Consider the following 23,147-nt stretch of genomic DNA (forward strand, 5'->3'; position numbering starts at 1 on the left):
GGTTTCTTTTTTATTTTATACAATTTTTCATCTTTTTTTCTTTGTCCACCAAACCAGCATGTCGGCAGAGCTCAATTACGAGGTTTGATGTTCAATCGGATGTTATTTTCTCTTGCAGGAGACCTGTGCCCCCAACATAAAATGGTAAGCCCCTAGGCTGGCCCCCTCCCCAAGCCACTGAAGAGAAATTCTGGATTGCTGTCTGTACCTTGTGTTAAGCAGTGTAAGATCACATGTTGACTTCATGATTGTGCATGTCTTGGCAGATGGTGTCTGTTTTCAGGCCAGTTATTTCTTGGTGGTTATATGTACCAAAGACTCCCCCCACCTTCCCATGCAAGGGGGTAGTTGTGCCCCACCCACTTCAGCATTTCGTGGATAAAGGGTCTTCCCAATCCTGCCTCACTGCTTTTACGGTGTGGCCCGATATGTGGCAACCTTTTAACGGGGTTGGATCCAAGTACAGGCGATTGTACTCAAGTCAAAATCTAAGCACCTGGATATATTTCAAGTACAGACATTTTGCTATGTACTTAGTCCAAGTACTTAATGTAATTAAGTACAAGTACTTTGTGAAAAAAAAAACTCAAGATTTGTGAAGTGCAAAAGTAGTTTTCGTGTATACGTTGTTAAAGAGTGGGATTCTGTGAAATGGAAGTTTGCTTTTATCACAGAATTGCATAACAAAATAATCATCCTTTATGAATGACTTGAATAATTGATTTTCCCTATGGTGCAAATCGAAAAGACTGGCTATATTTCTCATGTCAGTAATTAAATTTGATGCAGAATATAAAGGTAAGTATCAAGGCATCAAAACTTGTACCTTGTTTCATATGAATAATATACCTGGTAGTTTTATAAATAGAAATAACAGATAAGTGCATTTACTCAATAGCATCATCACAAAGTTCACTAGAATACATATACAGTATGACTTAGATGATATACTTGTTTGTACTTGGTATTTCTAAAGTATTTTGAGTACAAGTGCCTTTTAATTTTTAAAGTACATGTACTTGGACCCAACCCTGCTTATTATGTTGAAAATAAAAGATAAACTGCAAACCTTTGGAAGCTATAGGATATCTACCATTTAAAAGCTCCCCTCACGCACTCCCATCGTCAGCACTCCTTTCCTTACTCGATAGGTCTTCTTGTGTATACAAGCCATTTTACCACCCATTCACCTTGTTCTTGATCATAAGTTTATTGAATCCACATCAGCATTCCACAATATAGTAATTGTATCTTTATTCTTCCTTTTTTTTTCCAAATGCCAAAACCTCTTCATGAATAGCTGACCCCATCAGGATTCCACCACAACACATTATCCACTATCCATTCTTATAACAACATTCATATTTCTGGGGATACATATTACTAAAGATTTTCCCCCTTACAAGAGGGATGGCTGAATCAAATAACCCATCCATAAACCATTTCTCCCCTCTTATCTTTATACCATGTTGATAAAGGTGCCCCTGGTAATCCCTGTGGTGTGTCTGTTTAGGATAGGTATGCACACATGCGGCACAATTCAGGACTTGTATCTTAGTAATCACAGGTTTCTTAAGGCTGCATTATTCTCTTAATTCATTGCAGTGACTGTTGCCAGCCCCCAAGCAGTCCAATTGCGTAGGCAAGAACTTGAGCCACGGCCACTCCTATTGGCATATGCTCTTCTCTGTCAACTTTGAGGAAAAACTGCTGAAGTTTTTGGGTTGGTTGCATAGGTTGAAATTATATTCCATGTCAAGGATAATATGATGACCGTTCAAAAAACTTCTTTATTAAAAAGGTGGGGGGTGGGATTGTGTTTAGTGACTGACAACAGGTCAATCCTCCTATTGACCCAGGTCTCTAGCAGTAGACCCATTCACAAGTGGCAGCAACTGCAGGATTGTTCTACAAGTCATGCGAAAGATTGTTGTCTGGGTAGGGACAATAGGTGCCTACTCAATGGTGGCCTGCCATCAAACCCTATAAATTTGGAGGTGCATTGGTACAGGAGATTCACAGCTCCAAAATAGCTTGCAGTAAACACCAGTTGGTCACTTCAGATGTTTTGGGTAACTATTATGGGGTTGTGTAGTGCAGCATTTCTTGTGATTGTATCTGTGGTCAAGCCTCTGTTGATAAAGTTTGAAAGCAGGATGGTAGTGGTATCAAAGCAGCCAAGCTATTGTGGCTCTTATCTCGTCACAGGAAAAACATGTCATCAGGAGTGTAAGATGTATCTTGGAGTGCTTGTTTTGTTACTAAATAGATTTGGTGTGCGGTGCAGATGGTAGGGTGTTTATGTTTTAGTTTGCTGCAAGTGTGTTCATTTTGTATTCCATTGGTGGTACCAATATAATGGATAGGATTGAAAGGTTTTGCGTAAAGTGTGTGCCTCTTGTGTTCATCTAGGGTTGTATATATAAATGTTCTGTTAGGGTGGCTTTAGTGCATCCCATAATCCAGAAGTGTAGTTTGTAGAATCGTGCATGGAACCAGCCCAGCAAGGCATAGTTGAGTGGTTTTTATGAACTATTGGATTAATTAGCTGGCTAAAACCTGACCTTGCTACAAGTCTTGTTTATTTTCTCATTTTCTGTTATGTGTGGGTTGAAGTACAAATATCAGAAGTAAGGGTTGGGAATAGTTCTTCCCAGTGGGACTTTGCTATTTGGTTTCAATGTTGTTCTCGATTTGTGTTTATCTGGAGTTTTTGTGATTTTTAAGAGGAAGCTTCCTTTATATTGTCTTTAGAGTAAGGAAGCTGAGTGATCTTGGTAACTGTTCTGCAGTTGCTATGCTGGGTTGTTGTTAATCAGTCATTTGTGAGGTTGAGTATTAATCCTTGGGTGACAGTTAGCAAGGGGATAAAATTTAGGTGAATAAAAGAAGCTAGTAGCCCCCGAAAGAGTGTAATTGCCATCAGGATAGATTATTAGCAAAAATTAACCTTTAGAAGATAGCAAAAAAAATTTGTGGGCTCAATTGTTGGGGACATCATGCAATAAGGGGGAGAATTTTGGCATCTGTTTAGCATGAGAGGGAGGGTGGAGGGGAGTGTGTAGGGGATGGAATGGGTGGGAGTGGTTTTTATGCTTTTTTCTTTATGGCTACCCCCCCGTGTAAGGGGAAAAAAAGCCTTTGGTATATGTATTAATCACAAAGAACCCACAATCGGAATAAAAGGAAACTTTAGAAGAAAGTGTAACCTATATTTCTGAAGAGGGCTATAGCTATTAGCCGAAAGATAGAAGTTGCACTTTCTTCTAAAGTTTCCTTTTATTCCGACTGTGGGTTCTTCGTGATTATTATAAGTGATATGTATGTTCAGCATTAGTCATGGTTCTACTTCAAGACACATATGTGGCCTTGTAGTTACAGTGTACCATTTTTTGTTCTGTCTATACATGTATGTATGCTATATACCAAGAGCTTTTTTCCACCTTATAAAAGAGGTAGTCAAATCGAAGGTACTTGCTCCCACCCATTCCACTCCTTTCTATTACCCCTTCCTCTCATCTTAGCTCCTCATGAACGAGAACCTAGGTGTTATGGCATTGTTGTGTCTTTTGTCACCAGTATTGCACTGTCTACAGATGATTCTCTTGTACAATTACCACATCATACAGAAACATTGAACAAATTACTCTCTGAAGCTGACAAATTCGGTTCTAAAATTTAAAATTAAGATGGCAGAATGACCATACAGAATCTGGTAAGTCAATAAATTTTGGGTGTAGTGATGCATACCAAAGACCTATCCCCAGGGAGGTGGCAGTCAAAGCACATATACATTACGATCTACTTACACTCCTACCTTGGCACATAAAATCTTCCATTGTCCATCCTGCTACAGTGCTCAAGGCAAAGGCAGTACAGCAAAGATAACCTTTTCCCAGCCAGAGCTGATTTACCCCACACTTTTACGAGCGCTGAATGGCCTACCGGCTCCGGCGCTTGGCCCTTGAGCCAAAAATTTCATAAATCAATCAACCATTTTTATGATAGGGCAACCCCCATCCCCATCCTTTAAGTTTTGTCATTCATCCAATACCAATCTTCCACCATTCACTTTCATCATAGAAGATGCAACATTTCTTGTGCTGTCCAGCACTAATTTGTTTCAGACACAATAGTAGTCTCTAAGATTGTGGGTGCCATCCAGATGGCTATGGCTAGAATTTTCTAGGTCTACTGCAAGAGAACAAGAGGTCGCAAATTGTACAAATGCATTGGTGGAATGGAAACTCTAATAGGATGGTTTGGTGGCACACAAGGCCTCGTTCTTGGTGGGATTTTAATTTATTTTTTATTTTTGTTGATTTTTCTTTTCCCAGCCCTGCACCATGATGCACTTTCCAGTACCAATTTTGCACTAATATCTCCAACACTGGTACTGGTAGCTTCCTCTACGTGTCTCGTCATCCTACGCCCACAGTGAACAGGAGCCCAGACGACAAAATTTCTTTAACCCTTGGAAGTGGTTGCAAGTCCTGTCAGTGTGTGGTATTCATTCTTGCATTTCTTCCAGTACAATATGGGAGGAAGTAGAACAGAACTAAGTTGGTACAGTCATGTTACAAGAATATACACAAGATTTTCATGGGAGGAAGCATATCTGTTGGTGCTGGGAGTGTAGGCAAAGAATTGAATGGGATGGATAAAACCACAAGAGCTTGTGATCAGAATGTTGAACTAGCAAAAAAGCATGCACGGGTGATAGGGATACAGAAGAATGTATAGACTAAGGGAACATCATTTCATGAAATGTGCATTGGTGATAAAGTTGCAGTATTGCATGGATTGGGTGGGGAGTAAGGGGCAAGGGAAGTGAAGACCCTCTGAAGACCTTCTCCCATGCATAATCACCTCGTGGTGAGAAGTGGTTGGATGGTGCTGGTGTCCAAAGTCTGTAAAGGAGTTCAACATTTTACAATGCCACATGACTTGACATGGTGCATATTGAACAGAAATGTACCAGTATGTCAGATTTGACTGATATATGCCTATACTATTATTAATTGAGGTACCCATTATTTTTATTTTACCCTTTTTCCGATTGCTGTGAAAGTAATTCGTAGGTGATTTGGAAGATCGTGAAAAAAATATATGCAGGATCAGTTCTATGCAAAAGCCTGGAGTTTTCTCATCCATCACAATATTGAAGAACTTGCAGCATGGTACAAAGAATGCCCGTGACAGACTACCACAAGTTGTGATTTACAGTTTGAATTCTTAGGCATAGAATAGTGACAGGAAAATTTAGTGTTGACATATGCCAGTAAGGAATATGAAGCTTCCACAGGGTAGACATTTAACTCGAAACTGGTCACACTTGTTTCACTAAACAACTTTAGTAAACCAATGCATTTCTCATTGAAGGCTAGTGTTTGGTGAACTTTTGTATAAAGGGCACTTTTTGCAAGTATTTGTTCACAAATTACTCCTTCAATTTTTAAGGTAGACCTATGTTGGATATACATACTAAGGAAGTGCCAGAACAAGTAAAAATAGAAGAAAAAAAAAGCACATCTATACTTGGTTTTCAAGGTAGAATCCATATTTGGTATGTATATGGAAGATAGGCCAAAGTCACCCCATCCTTGGCATAATTAAGGTGAGAGGTTTGCCCCAAAATACAGCTTACCTCCAGGACCTGGAATCTTAGTAGTAGTCTTTACAAGTCTCTGTGAGCCCTGATTGGGAGAGGGGCAAGCTTTCCCACTCAAAATGGTATGTATGCAATTGCCAGGAACACTTATGGTGGGGGAGGAAAGCATAGACGAAACGGACCAATGACCACCCAAGATGAAAACAAAAACCATCAAGAGGTGGACCTATAGTTTGGAGATGAGGTACAGAATGGTTCTGCTGCAGAGATGCCCAACAGCACCTTACACATAAATGCTCTTCACATCCCTCACCCCAGCACAGTGGTCAGATGTCACTTTCGTGAAAAATTATTCTTGAATGCTGATATTTGGTCAGAATTATTTCTTCATAAGTAATATTTTAAAAACATACTTGTGTGAACCATTGAATTTTTTTTAAGAATACCAAATTATAGTCATGAATAAAATTTTGTAGCATGAGCAATGTGACTGTCAATAACCCTACAAAATGGTAGCTTGCTATTAGTTTACAAATCTTGGTGGCTCTGTTAATCGGGGAAGGTTGTGTATAATGGAATGCATGGAGGGAGACTGAACAATAGAAGGAATGTTGCATCTGCACTTCATATTAGTAGATGAGGGTGACATAATGAAGCAGTTGGGTTAAACCAACTCCAGCAGTTGGATCTTGCATAAATGTAGCTCTTGTTTGAGGGGGTAGATGGTAGACAATTATTGCAGGGTGTTCTGTGAGGAACCCAAACTAGGTATAAGTATCTATAGCAGCCTACATAACTGAGTAGTCCCAATTAGGATGCACGGACTGCTGCTCATGGGAATGGCAAGATGCACCAAATCTATATTCCTTAAACCTAACCTGGCAGGAGCCCAGCAAGCATAAATGTAGTTCTTGTTTGAGGGGGGTAGATAGTGGACAGTTATTGCAGGGTGTTCTGTGAGGAACCCAAACTAGGTATAAGTGTATCTACAGCAGCCTACATAACTGAGAAGTCCCATTTAGGATGCACTGACTGCTTCTCATGGGAAAGGGGCAAGATGCACCAAATCTATATTCCTTAAACCGAACCTGGCAGGGGAGCCCAGCAAGGTAGAAGCATCAATCCCACCCTGCAATGTTTCATTTTCAGTGCAAGAAAAAGTTCCACTCCAAACAGAACCTATAATGTTAACATGAGAGGATGTCCCACCCTCCCCATAGAAGGCAATAATTGCTGCCATTGTTATAGCAGGCCCACTGTACCCATGATACCATAAGAAATATTACATTCTTGAAACTACCCAACTCTGCTAGCCACCAATGTGACCTATAAGTAGACAAAGTAGACTCCCTTGGACTACTAAAGATTCTTGCTTTTGAGATCTACCAACAATGTTTGAAGAACCTCCATCATACAGTAGAGGGAAGCAAGATCTTACTGGATTTAAAAAACGAGTTGAAGGGAAACCAACTGTTTCCCTGCCACTAACAAATTCACCTGGGTTTAGGCCAAGAGTGAGAAAGTGACAGACAATATATTCAGTCTCTCCCATTAACAGTAACTTAATTTTCAAACTCCAAATTATAAGTCTTACGGTGGGGGCAGGGAATGGTGATCTCTAGAAACCCAAAGCCACAACCAACACAATAGGCAGTGTGGGTCCAGTATCACCCTGTGAGAAGGTAGCCTTACAGATCCACTCTGCTGACCCCATATATGGAAGGGGCTAGAAAAAATTACCTAAACATAGCCTTCCAAAGGCTAACCTGGTTAGAGAGTTGCCCATAACATAGTATGGGCAATGATAGAAATAGCCAAATATTAACAATGGAGGGAGCAACAGCTCTCCTAAAGCCAAGGTTAGTGACTCACTGTTGCATTCCTGAAGTGACCCACCAAACATGAGAAAATCCCCATGGTAACACCAGGCTAAGTACCCAATCTCCACTAAGGGTGGTTATTGTCACTGTGAATGTTAGCAACAGATCTAAGTACAGTACCATCCTGATACTACTTAAAGATGTTGCATTCCTGAGTGTATATATATTCCTTCTTAACACAAAATTTACCCATTCAAAAATTTAATATAATGGACCTACCATCATTGAAAGGAGGAAAGATTACTTGATACTAACAGTCAGGTCATTAATGGGAGCAACTAAAAGATCACTTAGTTTGGGACGAGTCACGAGGTCTGGGAAACAAACTGAGAAAAAATAAACAATCATGAGATGAATCATCTGGAATAGATATGTAGAGAGTCTGCGCTAAAATCATAAATTAAAAACTAGGTATGATAGAGACAGGAACCCACAAGTAATAGTTCCTTTCTTGTATATTACAAGTGAATTCAGACGGAAGTACTTCTAAATATTTCCAACTTGGCATCACAGAATATTCAATTTACATTAAGATTCCTTTACTGTTTACAAATTTATGGACCTGCATTGGTTAATCTACATGTTGATTATACAAAATTGATATAAAAAGTGCATAATCTATATATAGCTAATTCATGAGGACTGAAAGAATTTGGAAGATTTGAAGAAGAAAAAATCAACAAAATGGCAGTCAATAAATCCAATGCCCCAGTTTGCAACTCCAAGGAAACTGGCTATAGCTACAAATTCTGTAAAGAGATGTTATGGAGCTGTTGATGAGTTGGCCCTTGAAGTGGTGGCACTGAGGTAGTTGAAAGAGGAGGGATCCCCAAAGGTGCACGCATCAACCCACCACCAAGAGCAGTTCAGTAATCCCATTTCCGTAGGAGAGAAGCCAAATGCTGAGTATGGGATCCAATGTATTTAACATTTTGTCCAGCAGGGCTTCTTCAGAAATAACATAGTGGACAAACATCTGACACTTACATAAGGAGTCAGGTGTTTGTCTACTGTTATTTCTGAAGAAGTCTTGCTGGCCGAAACGTTAAATACATTGGATCCTATACTCTGCGTTTGGCTTCTCTCCTACAGTGCTCTTGCAGTTGTTGCTGCTTTTACTCATTTTAATCCCATCCCCCACTGAGAGAGGCTGGTACCTAGTATCCAGAAGAGGCCCAATGTTCCAATCAAATAAAAATATACAGAGTAATACATGATACACAGTAATATAAAATGTGACTAGCTGATATCGTGTGTGTATGGTATGTGATTCACCACAGTCCTGGATTACATGTTGGACTAGTGATCAACAGCTATTACCTTCTGATCTATAGGTAATACCTTAAAGGCAGATGAACACCAAACTTCTTAACCATCAGAGTTGGAGTGGTCACTCACAGTGCAGTAATGCTGATTTTTATTTATTCATTTCAGCCCTGGGTAGGTTGAACTCCGATCAATGAATTAGCTGTTGAGAAAGGTATCATTACAGTGTCAAGCCATGTGTGTGTGTGTGTGTGTATGTAAAAAAAATGATCACTTGATTTTATTCACTGCTGATTCTTTGGTGTTGGTCAATTATCCCCCCCCCCAAAAAAAAAAAATAATAATAATGATGATTTCATACATACATAATACCAACAGCTTCTTCCCCCTTAGAAGGGAGGTAGTCAAAGTCAAAGGCATAAATCCATTTCATCCCCACATACTCCACTCCCATTCATCCCCCTCCCTCTCTCTTTTCTCGACTCCTTCTGGATGATGGGTCATCCCTGCATCTCACCCACTGCCTTGGGCCAGAAGCAATGTAGCAAGATACAGCACATCCACAGCAAGGCCACTTCATTTAATTTCAGACAACTAATATATTACAATTATTATTATTTAGAATTAATTTTCTCATTTCATTTGAATCAACATTTTATTAATTAACTTACATATTTTATGATAATGTTTTACATTAGGTACTTCTGTATTATTGTCAACTAGAGAGCACTTTGTTCTCTCTTACCAAGCATTCTTTACAAATTTACTCTTCAACCATGGAACAACAAGAACAAAAATTGTTCAACATGAGATTGCCTCTTTCTCAGACACTTCTGTGTCTAGTCTGACCAGAATAATAATTGCCTTCATTTCCAGTGACTAGATATCTGCAGCCTCGTGGTGGCTGTCAGTTGTGCCAAGGTCTTCCTACTGACCTCTCTGGGAAAAAGTATGGAACATTGTTAGTGTTGTATTAGTGTGGACTGTTTCTGTCACCAGCTTATAGCATTCAAAGGAAGGGAGCAGTCATTCACTGTCAGCTCTCCTTGTGTGAAAACTTGGAGGAAATACAGTAGAAATTAACCAAGATCTTGGGTCCAGTCGAGAGATTAGAGAATGAGTATCAGCCCCCTTAAGGCTGCACCTCCTGATGGAGATAGGAGTGTTGATTTATTTATTTATTTATTTTTTAAGGTGGATGATAAGAAAATGCTTCTCTCTTGACACCCATCTTGCTAGACCACCACTTGCAGATACTCGTATTTGGTCTCTAACCAGAAGTCTTTCCATAACCCTTGGCTCCACGTGTCTGGAACAGCAAAAAAGCAAATTGCTATTTTGAGTGCTAAACATGCCTCCTGACAAAAACAGTTGTCAAAGGGCATGTCAGCAGCCTTAGTAATCTGAAGTCACACTTTATGCCCACCCTTCTTTACCCATATAGTTTAAGGAGGATATCAAGGCTGGCTCAAGTCATGACAAGCATCACTCCCCGAAAGCAGCAGCACGTGCAATTCTGTCCCTGCAACTCCCAACCTGTCTATCAAGGTCTGGAGGACCACCATAGGCAAGTCCCTGGGTTTTGCCAGTTTTGGCACTGCAGTATACCAGTCCACTGTTGACAAAAAGACACACTGTCATTTTCAATACCTTACTCCCACTCCAAGTGATCAAGTCCAAAGAGTTTGTTGACCTCGTCAGGACGCCCAAGGGAAAAAAAAAAAATCTATTGTGTTATATCACAAGTACAGTGATGACAAATAATAATCAGGTAAGAAGTATGCTATTAAAACTTGATGGACTGATGTACTTGGTAACCACTGGCAACTTGCTGGATTGCTCACAATAAGTGATAATTTTTATCATATAATTCTTATAAACAGCTATAAACACCTATTCTACTGATTATGTTTACTGTACACCTTTGAGTAAATACTCATCAGCATGAAATCAAAGAAAATTAAATGTGTTCTTATGAGTTTCTTCATTTTAGATCATTCTTTTGTATGACAAGCTCACTGGATTGTCCCAACCACTAGGGCCATGAAACATATTGTCCTCAACTTTACCTGTGTGACTAATCATCACACGCTTCATAATGATCATGGTCCTGGTCCATGAATACTTTAAATATTCAGGACAAGGTTGTTATAGGAACCACTAATGATTAAGAGGCCCAATAATTAAGGCTTCCACCCAGTATGGTGGCGAGGTGGAGCTGCTGCTTTTCTTAAAAGTCTGTATTCCTCCCCAGAGGTCCTCAGTGATGCTGTTTATCATTACCATGAATCTATGAAGCACCTGACAATCAATTGAAATGGTTGACCTCTGCCACTAGACAAAAACCCTACGTGTCTCACATTCAATACACACATGACCTTCACCCCACACATTAAAGACCTCACAGTGAAGGCAAATAAAATATATTCAGAACAGTGACAGGCACAGGATTTGGGCAGCAGAAACAAACATTTATCTCTGTACTGTATATAAACAACTCATAAGAATTATACTTAACTATATTTCCACAGCATGGTATCCAACAATTAGGATGAGAAAACAAAAGACACTACAAATAACACAAAATAAAGCATTAATAATTTGTTGCACTAAAACAACAGAACATACACAGACACCAAAATATTTTCCACAGAACAGCACAGGAATGATTGGCACATAGTTCTGTGCTAGAACCCTTGAACTCTCTCACCCCATCACACAAGCACAGCCGACTGAAGGCAATACAAAATACAGCTCCAACAGTATTCTACTCAGACATCTACAATAGCATGCCCCCAGTGCTCTGGCATATATCCATACATTCAAAAGAAGCACTCTACAACTGACCACTAAATTCTTAACTTCAAATTCCCCCCAGCAATACCAACAAAGAAATTACCCACAAGACAAGAAAGAATTGCACTAGCTCGTGTGTTCTGGTCACTACCCTGCATGAAAACTGCACCATCACAGAAATGGCCTGGCAGCAATCTGCAATTTCCCCTGATGCAACCATCCCACGGAAGACAGAATACCTTGTACTACATTGCCCTACACTTGCCCTTTCCAAGTAGTTTCTAGGGGCTACAGATTTCCTGGAAGAGAAAACTGGTGCAACAGATGACAGACTCGCTGCTTGGTGTTGTCAAACTGCCAAATTCCAACTCGGTCAATGACGCTGGTAATGACAATGCCATCAACATTATAACCCTCAGTGAACACATTGATGGTCAACACCTAAAGTCTACCAATCTACGAGGTGTGCAACTCACGCCTTCAATTTGGTGGCCTCTATAGATTTGGGTATGAGCCTCAAGCAAAAACCCTAAAGCGGTTTCTTTCAATGCTTTGAACAAGACAACCCACATTAAGCCTCAGACATTCTTCTATGACCAGGGGAGGACTCCTCAGATTGGTGATGACATTGAGGAGGTACTGTGCAAGAGGCTGGTGATCCCCAGCAAGACAAGATGCCTTGTATGATTCCAATGCCATTGTCAACAATATCCTGGCAATGGCCCGAGCTTAAATTCTTTACACACAAATTCTCTCCCTTCCATGACCAAGAGATTGCCTTTATAAAAGAGTGGGTCAAAGTCATGCCCCACATGGCTGTTGGTTTTGATACTATCCAGGTAGAGAACACTTGGAACATTCCTCCTCACAATAGAGGTCATCACCCTCATGAAGCAGCAGCTTAGCCATCAGCAAGATAATGGTTGAAGGTCTGGTAGCAATCATCTCCACCACCACCTGAACAACTGATACTGCTAGCTGATAGCTGCCTTTCCTCCAAAGTTCCGACTCCACTGGCTAGCCAAGTTCAACAGCAACCAGTCTCTGTCAGGAGCACCATGATGGTCAGAACAATAAAGCATTGGAATGCTAACAGTTTTACCAGCTCTAATCTCTGGCATGCTTGATGATCTTTACTGGGTGAGTGGCCACTAGTTCAAGTATCTGTACCACGCAGAAGGGCAAGAGGCTTCTCAATGCCTGACTGGACACTAATAATGAAGTGTGGTTGATTCCGACTTCTTGGGGAAACAAACCTTCATCTTTTTCCTGAAGCACAATACACCAGTTCCAAGCTCTACCACAATGAACCAATCCATTACTTAGTTCTCCCTTACAAAAGTCCAGCAGCTCTCAGGAAAGGCCACAGACACTGGTATATTTCATAAACCACTCTGTGAAGAAATTTTGAGTTGCTGTCTGGACAAGGTAGAGTGCAGAACATTGCAGTAAATACTCAGTATCTTTTGTGTCATGGTATCTGGGTCAGTTGATCTCTTGCTAGGCTAATTCTGTCTTAATGTTTTAGTGTAAGGTGATGACCTAAACATCTCTTGGGGGGTAATTTCTCTGCTGGGTAGATATCTTTGGATTTGGTGAAGTACAAAATTTGGTGGTCTATTAAGTAGTGTTTATTTTGTGATCTGAGTGTGCACACATTTTTAAATAAAGTACTGTGGAGTACTGAGGGCAGGTTGTAGATGTTTGACTAGAAAATTACTGGATTTATTTATTCTTTTCTACATTGTGTTTGGTAGGCTGTGATTCTGTGTTGTTATATAAGGCGAGGGTGGGTTCAAAGGTTCTTGAAAAGAATTGTGTATCCATCATTTGGATGTGTTGCTCTATGGGGAAGATCTTGCTTTCCGAGTGTAACTGTTCCATTAGTTGTTTTAGTGCAACCAGTTAATATTCTGCAGGTTCTATTTTGTATTACTTGCAGGTTCTTGTTTTCTTAACTGAAAAAAGACTACATGTCTAAAAGATATAAAGCAACATTTTCCAGACAGATGTATTACCTTAAGGAACAGCTCCCAAAAAATACAAACAAATAAATAAAATAAATAGATGAAATGAAATAAATATATAGTCAATTTTAAAATAAACAAATTCAAAGCCAAGTTTGATCAATGGAGGAAAAAACATTCAAATAGATAAAAATGGACCATTAAGAATGTAGTTCTTTTCCTGTATATTACAGCTAGGTAAATGTAAAATCCATTCACCCATCATCCAGGAGGAGCCATGATAAGAGAGAGGGAGGTGGGTGAATGCGAGTGGAGTATGTGGGGATGGAATAGGTGGGAGTGGATTTTATGCCTTTGTTTTTTGGCTACCTCCTTTGTAAGGGGGAAATAGCCATTGGTATATGTATGTAAATACCATTAGGGAAGCAAACTAGACACTGCCAGCAGTACTTCAAGAACAGGATGTTAGGATGAAAGAAGTAATTACCAGTCTCACGAGGGTCAGCATGAGCATCCATCATGTTTCTGATTTATGAGAACAGGTTACACTGTTTGTAGAGAACATGAAGATCATGAGAAGTACAGATGAAGAAAATTTAAGAGTTGTGATTTTAGAAAAAAAAAAAAAAGTCCCTTAATTTTAATGGAATAACTTGAGAAGAAAAAGAAAATCAGTTTAGACCTTTTGTATATACATATGTATAATTTTCTTCTTGCACACGATGTCCAGAATATCAGGAAATGTCTACGCAAAAAGCAAGAACTTTACACAAGTGTAAAATCAACTAAATCCTAATCAAGTTTTACATTTAAAATGCCCTTGTCACTCAGAAATAACAAAATAAAATAAATCCCACTTTTTTCCTGTCTTTTAACTTTACAGAATAACTGAGAAGAAAAAGTCAGTCCAGAATGTCAGAAAATGTCTACACAAAAATAAAAAACTTTAAACATGTGTTAACTCAAGTGATTCCTAATCAGTTGTGTGAGAAATGGGAGTAAAGTTCCATTATCTTTAATTTCAATTTATCAGCCAATCATTGTTCTCAATCATCTGATCTTCCAATGTAACCCACAGCTCTAATAAAACAATTTTCTTTTTTATAAAAAAAATCTTGATGGAATATACAACTAGTAAAGTGTAGAAAAATCCAACACCAAGAAATGCAAAGTATTGCAAATGAGCTAAAGTACAAAAAGGAGGCATCAATAGTTTACTCAATGGGAAATGACTGTTCCAACAATGAAAAAGGAGAAGGACCTCGGTGTTGGTCACAGATAATTTGTCACCTGAAAAGATCATACAATTTCTGGAGAGAATGGTTTTTTTTTTTACCAATATAAGAAAGGTCTCTCACTACATGGATAGAGATGATGAAAAAGTTCAAGAGAACCTGATTCAGTACAGATCGAAATATGCAGCAATTGTGTGGTCACATGTAAAACAGACCGTAAGAGGACTGAGTAGAAAAACTGCATTTTCCTTCACTAGAAAAAGAAAGAAGAAAGGTAACATGACTTGAAGTGATGCTTATATGGAAGATCTCACCTTGTACGGTTTATTTACTAGCATGGTGAACAATTTGGTTGCTGTGTGCATGTAGCAATTCACCATGGTCTTGGATTACGTGTTGAACTTGTGATCATCAGCTATTACACTTCTCAATGAGTGCTTAGAGCTAATATATGCTCGATCTATGGGTAATGCAGTGACCTTAAAAACACACACACACACACCCCAACCACAAGAGCTGGAGTGGCAGCTCGCAGCGCAGCAAGACTGAAATAATTTCAGCCCTGGGCAGGAGTTGAATGCAGACTGCTGGAGTTGCAATTGTGAACACCATTGTGCTGTCAAGTCACTTGTTTGTGTGTGTGTGTCTGTGTGTTCCTATTCATTGTTTGTAATATACAGGAAAAGAGCTACATTGATGGGGTCATGTCTATCTCCCTGTCAAACTTGACTTTAAACTAGTTTATTTTTGTCATTTGGCTATTGCACGTGTTAATGCAGGCCTATGCCTACGTGATTATGCGAATGCAATAATAATGTATTAAGAGATGCATCTTTCACAATGGTTTATGTCCTCTGGAAGCCATCTTTTGCTGGTAGATATAAAGGCATCATCTTAACAGATAACTTTCCCATCTTGCTACCACTAAATTTATCATTTTAGAATAGTTTACTCAATCTTCAAAAGAAAGAAAATTTACATTTCAAATATCAATCAGAACTAGAAATAGACATACTTATATGAACTATTCTTTGTTATGAAACACATATTACAAAAGATTACAGACTCATAATGATGTTTTAGATTTTACAAATATAAACTCTCTGATCTAGTGAAACACATAACATTAAGGTATGAAGCACCATGGTAACACAAATAGTACCACAAAAATGAGATAATACAAAATACAGCTATGAACAACATTGTCTTTACAGGTAACCAAGACCAAAATACTGATTTCAATAAACTATCTAGACACCAAACCACTAAAAGTCAGTCAATAATCAAAAATGTGTACTTTGCTTGAGCATCTTTCATTGTCTTCCGTAATATCTGGGAGTTATTGTCGAGTTTGATCTGAAGCAGTGGATTGTTTATCTCCTACCCTTTCAAGCTCTTTACTATCTTCTACCTTCCTCTTTTGATAATGCTCCTCTTCTTCCTAAAGCCTTGGTCGAATTCTTCTCTTCTCATCTATCAACCCTTAGCCGTTTCTTTCTTCCGCACCTCTTCCATACTTTTTCTTGTTTCTGTAAATTGTTCAGGTGCAATTTACTTGTACATAAATCTTTTCTCTCATACTGGCCCATGTCCTCTACAAAAGTAATTTCACCTTCCACATACATCTTTTCATCTCACTTTCTAAACACTTCTTGTCTTTTGGCATAACTTCTTATTTTACACTACACTCTTCCATTCATTCCATATAGCACTTCCGATAGTTTTATCATTGTTTCTCTGCTTGGTCCTCCTGCTTCCTCTTCCTGAGCTGATAAGCATGATACATGGACCAGATTGACAAAGGACGCATGTACCCAATGGCACGATAATGTCTCTCATCATAAATAGCCTCAGGGGTTTCAAAACCTTGTCCAATAACCTCGTAGACTGTACGATAAACACCCTCAGCTGTTTTGAAGCCTTCTTCTACCATTCCCTGATCACAAAATGAATGCGTTACTGAGCAAGAATGGCAGGTAATTGTTTAAAAATCATATCAGTCTTATGCATGTTTGAACTAATGACAATCACAACTACGAGAAGCCAAGTTCATGAAAATATTTTTTGCAATCATGAAAAAATACGAACACATACTATTGCAAATAAGTAGGGACTCATGACCAACCAAGGGTAAGAGAGAAAGGTAGTTACTCAGATCGGCTATGACTCGAAAATGGTCACAAATATCCATACCTCATAAATCATGGTAGCTGCAAGTCCGTACGTTACGCCTGGCCACATCTCTTCACTCTGCATGGTATAACAGTCAATGGCACCATCAGGATACATTCCATTTACAGCACCCAAGGTTCCACCGTGGAACTTTTGAACATTATTGTTATATAATAAATTGAGCACTGATTTCACACAAGCTGGTTCAAACACCTGCAATGGAAAGAGGTAACATTTAAGGATATTTATCATTTGTCTATTTAATTTTCATTTATTATTAGTTATATGTCAATTTATTATTATTTACTATTTACCTGTTTGTTTATTATTTAACTATACCTATGCATTTATTTATGTATTTTATTTGTTATTTACATTATTATAGTTTTTATTCATTATTTTATTATTATGATTTTTTTTTCACATCCGACCTAGACATGGAACAAAAGGTCTCCTGTCAGCATGCTCCGCCTTTGTAATCCTTTGTAGTTCACACATACCACTCTAAATGCTGTGATAAGTATGCAATCTTTCTTCACTATTATTTGAGCATATAAAAAGGTTTGGCTGTTGTTCCTCTATTATCTTCCTTCACAAGCACGAACTTCTTTCTAGTACCCTACATCTTTTCAACAACTAATTTTGTAAAAATTTTGTATATATGTATGTCTAAATTGTATTTTATATTGTTGAATAAACCTTAACTAACTAACATCTGATTTCATTACTACATCCTGTTGCACAGTACATAAAAATGTGGGCAGCATATCCACAACTTAAATTACTTGACAACCTTCCCTCATAAGAAAATGAGAAGAAATCCCTTTGGACCACATTAATTCAATGTCTATTCACAACCATTCTCCACCCGCATCTATCCTCTGCCCTCTCCCTTCCCTACTCAACAGACACTTCCCTTGTTCACCCTAATTTTATTTCCACATTAAACCTTCTCAGTCCCAAACTAAATATCCAAAAATAAAAAATTATAGAAATTATGTTACTAAGCTTAACTTCCTAAAGAGTAATAAAGAAAACTAACAATTTGTCTAATGAGGAAATGTACCGGTACTCTTGGAGCACGTGGTAAAATATATGGTAAATTAAACATTATAATACATAAAAATAGTAGACTAACCTTTACTCCTATTCCAGAGAGGACCAAATACCAGTGCCCAACCAACTGGTCAGCCATAATACTTTTGCTATGATGACCTCCACAACTATCAAAATCATAATACTGGCCTGCAAAAGAGAAAAGAGAAACTAAGAAAGAAAATCTCCCAGAAATAAAATACATGTGTTCAGAATCAGTAATGTACATACAAACAGTACGAGTACACATCAAAAGGCCTTCTCTTGAGTCAAAGCCAACATCTACCCCACACTCATCAAAGTCCGTTAATCACCCTAACCATCTTAGCACCTCGTATGTATTTACTTAATTGTGATATATAAGAGCTATGATCTTGTCTGTGTCTACATTGGTAAAATTTGAATTGCTATAATGTCTACAACTATTTCTTAATATCCTCCAAACACCTTTATCATGTCTTCAAGTTTGTCTCCTATCCCATACTAAGATGTCTCTGTTGATTATCTCCTCTTATAGTTCTGAATGATTCAGTTGAAGGAATCATTCAGACCAATAATATTATCTTTCTTTTTCTAATATTGGCAGCTCCAGTTTATTTAGTATTTCTTTATACATTCTATCAGCTGAGCTAGAAATAATTTTGGTTGCTGCCTTTTGAATTTTCTCTTTTTCACTTTATCTTCCTCTTTGTGTGAGGATGTGATACCATTGCAGCATAAACCAATCCAGGGGAAATCAAGTTTTCAATGAATTGTTTCATCTTTCTTTTCTAATTTACATCTTTTGATTGACCAGTGATATTTCTTTCCACTAACTCTTGGCACATATTTGTTCATACTCACGTAGAAGAGGGTTTTAAAGATTTTCCATTTCTTCTTAGTTTTGTTAGCATTTATAAATTTCAATTTGTTATGAAAAAAAAAGTCTTCCCAAAATTGTGTATGCCTTGTCTGTATTGATTAATTTCTTAGTTCTATTTCTTCCTGTCAAGTTTAATTCAAGTGCTATTTGTGTGTGTGTGTGTGCATGTAAGGTCACAGCATTACCCATAGATCAGTCATATATAAGCTCTGAGCTCTTTTCTGGGAGGGTAAAAACTGTCAATCACAAGTCCAACATGTGATCCAAGACCATCATGGAAGGAACAACAAGCTATGCAAACATTTTGCAGATGATGCAAAAATCATGAGAAGAATGAAAAAATGGAGAGGATGGTAGAATATTGCAAAAATATCTAGATATTATTTTTGCATGGAGCCAGGAATGGAAGAAATGAAGCTCAATACACAAAAAAAAAAAAAAAACACAGTACTGGAAATGAGCAATAGTGGCAAAAGGCCATTCTTAAACTATTCCTTGTGAAGCAATTCCATTACAAAGGCAAAAGAGGAGAAAGACTTGGTAGTGTTGATAAAAGGCAACCTGTCACCTGAGTGACATAGCAGGACTGTATTTACCAAGTTGTATTTTACGGGACGGGAGCTATGCTCGTTGTGACCCATTTTCGTATCTCTCCACGTCCAGGTGAGAGAGACTATACGGACTACCGCAGAAAATTAAAGCAGCACTCCATTATATGGATGAAGAGATGATGAAAAAACTCATCAAAACACCTGATACATCCAAGACTGGATTATGCACCAAGTAGTATGGCCCGTCATTCAGGAGGTGCTAAGATAAGAGGGAGGGTGGAGGGGTGTGGAGTGTATTCAGGGATGGAATGGGTGGGAATGATTTTATGCCTTTTTCTTTTTGGCTACCCCCCTTGTAAGGGGGAAAAAGCCTTGGTATATGTATGTATGTATGTATATAGTATGGTTCCCACACAGAGTGAAGGATATAAGCAAGATTAAGAGAACACCAAGAGCAGCAACCAAACTGGTCCCCAGTCTGGCAGATAAACCATACAAGGAGAGACTAAGAGTACTGGGTCTATCAACTTTGAAAGAACAAAGAGAAAGAGATGACATGATTACAGTGTTCAGGTCACTAAAGAGGATAAATTACATTAATAGATGAGATCTCCTGATTAAAGATGGGAGGCCCTAGGTCATGGAAGTGAAATTAAGACCACACGTTGAAAGGATGTAAAGAAACACAGTTTTCTAAATAGATGTATAAATATGTAGAACAGCTTAGGTGATACAGGCCAAGCTCAAACAATACACGAATTCAAATCTAAATATAATTGGAAATCAAAGATATAAATTAAGTTGTTACTGTACATGAAATTGAGTCTAGGTATGTTAGAAAATTCGAGAATAGGAGACTGGACTCCTTTCCTGTATAGTACAATTAGGTAAATACATACACATACATAATTTCTGTAATAATCAGTTTTGCCATAAGTTTCACTGACTGGGGAATATGCAGCCCCACAGCAGTCAACAACAGTCCTCAGATCCTCCCTTACATCTCTCCATGCCCATAAAACAAAACTGTCCATTCCTATTCTATACGAATACAAAAATTCAGTACTTACCATTCCAAAGTTTTGCTTGCAAGGCTTTCTTGGCCTTCTCTAATGCTCCAGAGAACTTCTCTTCCTCCTTTTTGTCCCCGAGTATTGCAGCCATTTCAACCATAGCAGCCAGTCCTGCAACCCAGAGGGAGCTGCAGTAGGCAGATGGACCGTGCATGATCCACGAGTCGTAAGTCTGATCAGCCTGGCCAGCATTCTCAATGAGTCCGTCTCCATCAGCATCTTGGTTGAAAGCTTTGTCCATCACTGCACGACATACTGGCCACATGTGGGTGAGGAAGGTTTGTTCCTTTAAGTGCATGTAGTCTCTGAACACCTGTTTTGGAAGACAAGAAATACACATTTAGGCTTGCATAACAGTTCACTGGAAAATATGGTACTCCTGTATCAACCCCAACAGTGGTGCTCTCATCTCTGGAATCAGGAATCAGTAAACCTCAACCTTTTGAACTTTGCCAAATGCTAATGCTCCAGGTTCCAGATCCATGGGGAACATGTACTTCATAACCAACTGTCAGTGCTAGTAACTACACTGTCACTGCCCAAAGCAATATGGGTGTTCCATTGTGGGCACTGGTGCAATCAATAACATTAATTGCTGCCCCTAGTAATTTTAACTGGATACCCACACCCACACAATGGCTAGATACCCACAAACCACTGGATACAGATTGACTGGATACCCACCATAAACTCTTCATTTTGATTTTTACTTGGCACTCCACACTTTCCCAACCAGTCCATCTATTGGTTCATCCCCTACCCTAACACTGAGATCTTCCAAAACCATTACATTGATATTCCTCCCAAAACTCTCTAAGCACTCATTTAAATCTATCCAAAAAGCCTCACTTTCCTCTACTCTTCTCACTATCAAGCTCATATGTGCTTACAAAGACCCACAACTCTCCAGTTTCAACTTCATCTACATTAACCTTGAAGAAACCACCTTCCACTCCACCACATGTTTACCCATCTCATCATTTACTAATAGAGCCACCCCTTCCCTCCCTTGTCCTCTCCTCAGTCTCGACACCCTCACCACTACACTCCCAAACTCAAACTTCCCCCTCCCTTTCAACTTAGTTTCACTTAATGCCAACACATCAATCTTTCTTCTCACAAATGTATTGCCTATCTCTTCCCTTTTACTCTCATCTTACCCACATCCAACCACACTAAAAGGCCCTAATCTTTAGAGTTCTGTTTAGAAAACTCTCAAACCCTCTTTTGCCTTGACTTGTAGGAATATACCCCTTAGGGTTACCAAGAGCAGGATGCCTAGTTCCATCACTCTGCCCCATTCTGGTCACCTTTATGACCTGAATGGGAAGACTCAGTGATAGTATAAATATATACTCAAAGAAGTGGTAGAGGATAGTATTAATAGCAGGGTGACAGCATAATGGAAGGAAAGCTGCAGTACAATTATTTAGCATTATTTCTCTATGAGTAGAGATTTCCTCTAACATAAACAAAATAATGTGTAGCTCTGGTCTGTAGGGATGCTCCACAGTCCCTGCACAAATTATACTGCACAATAACATGCACCCAATACCCCAGACAGGATCAATACCCCTGAAGGGGTACGTGTCTCATTAGATGATAATAATGGATTACACATAAATTAAAAAAAATGAGACATGCAGACTTAGTGCCCTCAAACATGATGTCATGATGACCACTTGTATCAAAATGCACAGTAAACTTATGGAAAATGTAAGCAGAGCACAGACAGTGTGAGTTAGCAAATTTAGGCCATCAAGTGGAACTAGTGAATTATAAATTATATGGAACTCTTGAATCCACTGTATTTGGGATTGCAAGAAGCAGTGAATAGAGACGAAAGTGAACTACGGAGTAAAAGGTGGAGTGTAAATGTGCAAGGGGAATGAAAAATCTTATGAGAAATTTAGTGGTGAATGCAAAGAAAATACATTTAGTGACTGTACGCAGAGTGCTGCATGATGCAATTTTGAAATATACAGAAAGCAGAGAGGAGGAGAACCAAATATTTTTGAGATGAAATATTTGAGAAATGTAGGTGTCACAAAAATGGACAAATGTGGAAGTGATGCAGAGAACAGGGATGGGATGAAAGCCATTGAACAGGTTTAGAATATCGAGGTGGTTTGGGCACATGAAAAGAATGAACAGGGATGGATGGACTAACAAAGATAGTGTGGAGAGCATAAAGAAATGGAGCAAGTTCAAGAGGAAGACTGAAAATGAGACGGGTAGATGGGGTGAAGGGGTTTTGGGTGTACATGAACTATTTCTTGACAAGGAAATAGTACAAAGCATGAGAGTGAATGGTGGGAAACTCAATGGTTGAAAGGATGTGGCTTAATGGGATGTTCTTCTCATTTTTGTATGGAAGAGGAAGGGGTGTCACCGTATAGTGAAGCAGTGGGATTAAACTAGCTCTGGCTGTTGGATGGGTCCTGCTATAGAAGAGTTGTGCCTTACTGCATTGCCAGGCAGTGTGATAAAGGACAGGCACAACTCATTGTTCCAGAAGGTGCCCAGACAAAAGGAATGGCTACATATGTGGGTGGGTGGCTGGTCCCCTTATAAAGGGGGAAAGGGCCTTTGGTGCATATGTTTTTTTTTTTTTTTTTTTTTTTACACCAATTAGGAAC

At 38.8% G+C, this 23,147-nt stretch overlaps 1 protein-coding gene across 1 annotated transcript in view; it reads right to left on the reverse strand.

Annotated features, from left to right (window-relative positions):
- Positions 1 to 9,393: 9,393 nt before the first annotated feature.
- LOC143040352 (non-lysosomal glucosylceramidase) overlaps positions 9,394 to 23,147 on the reverse strand; it is a 30,387-nt gene continuing 16,633 nt past the window's right edge. Inside the window, exons 13-16 of the mRNA XM_076211329.1 lie at positions 20,506 to 20,821; positions 18,066 to 18,172; positions 16,949 to 17,140; positions 9,394 to 16,691 (exon numbers count right to left, since the gene is read on the reverse strand). Of these exons, the coding sequence (XP_076067444.1) occupies positions 16,482 to 16,691; positions 16,949 to 17,140; positions 18,066 to 18,172; positions 20,506 to 20,821 (825 nt within the window). The 3' untranslated portion in view covers positions 9,394 to 16,481. The remainder of the gene's footprint in view (positions 16,692 to 16,948; positions 17,141 to 18,065; positions 18,173 to 20,505; positions 20,822 to 23,147) is intronic.

The sequence above is a fragment of the Oratosquilla oratoria genome, chromosome 28 (genome assembly GCF_046742065.1).
Source record: "Oratosquilla oratoria isolate Oo_2021 chromosome 28, ASM4674206v1, whole genome shotgun sequence".
NCBI lineage: Eukaryota > Metazoa > Arthropoda > Malacostraca > Stomatopoda > Squillidae > Oratosquilla > Oratosquilla oratoria.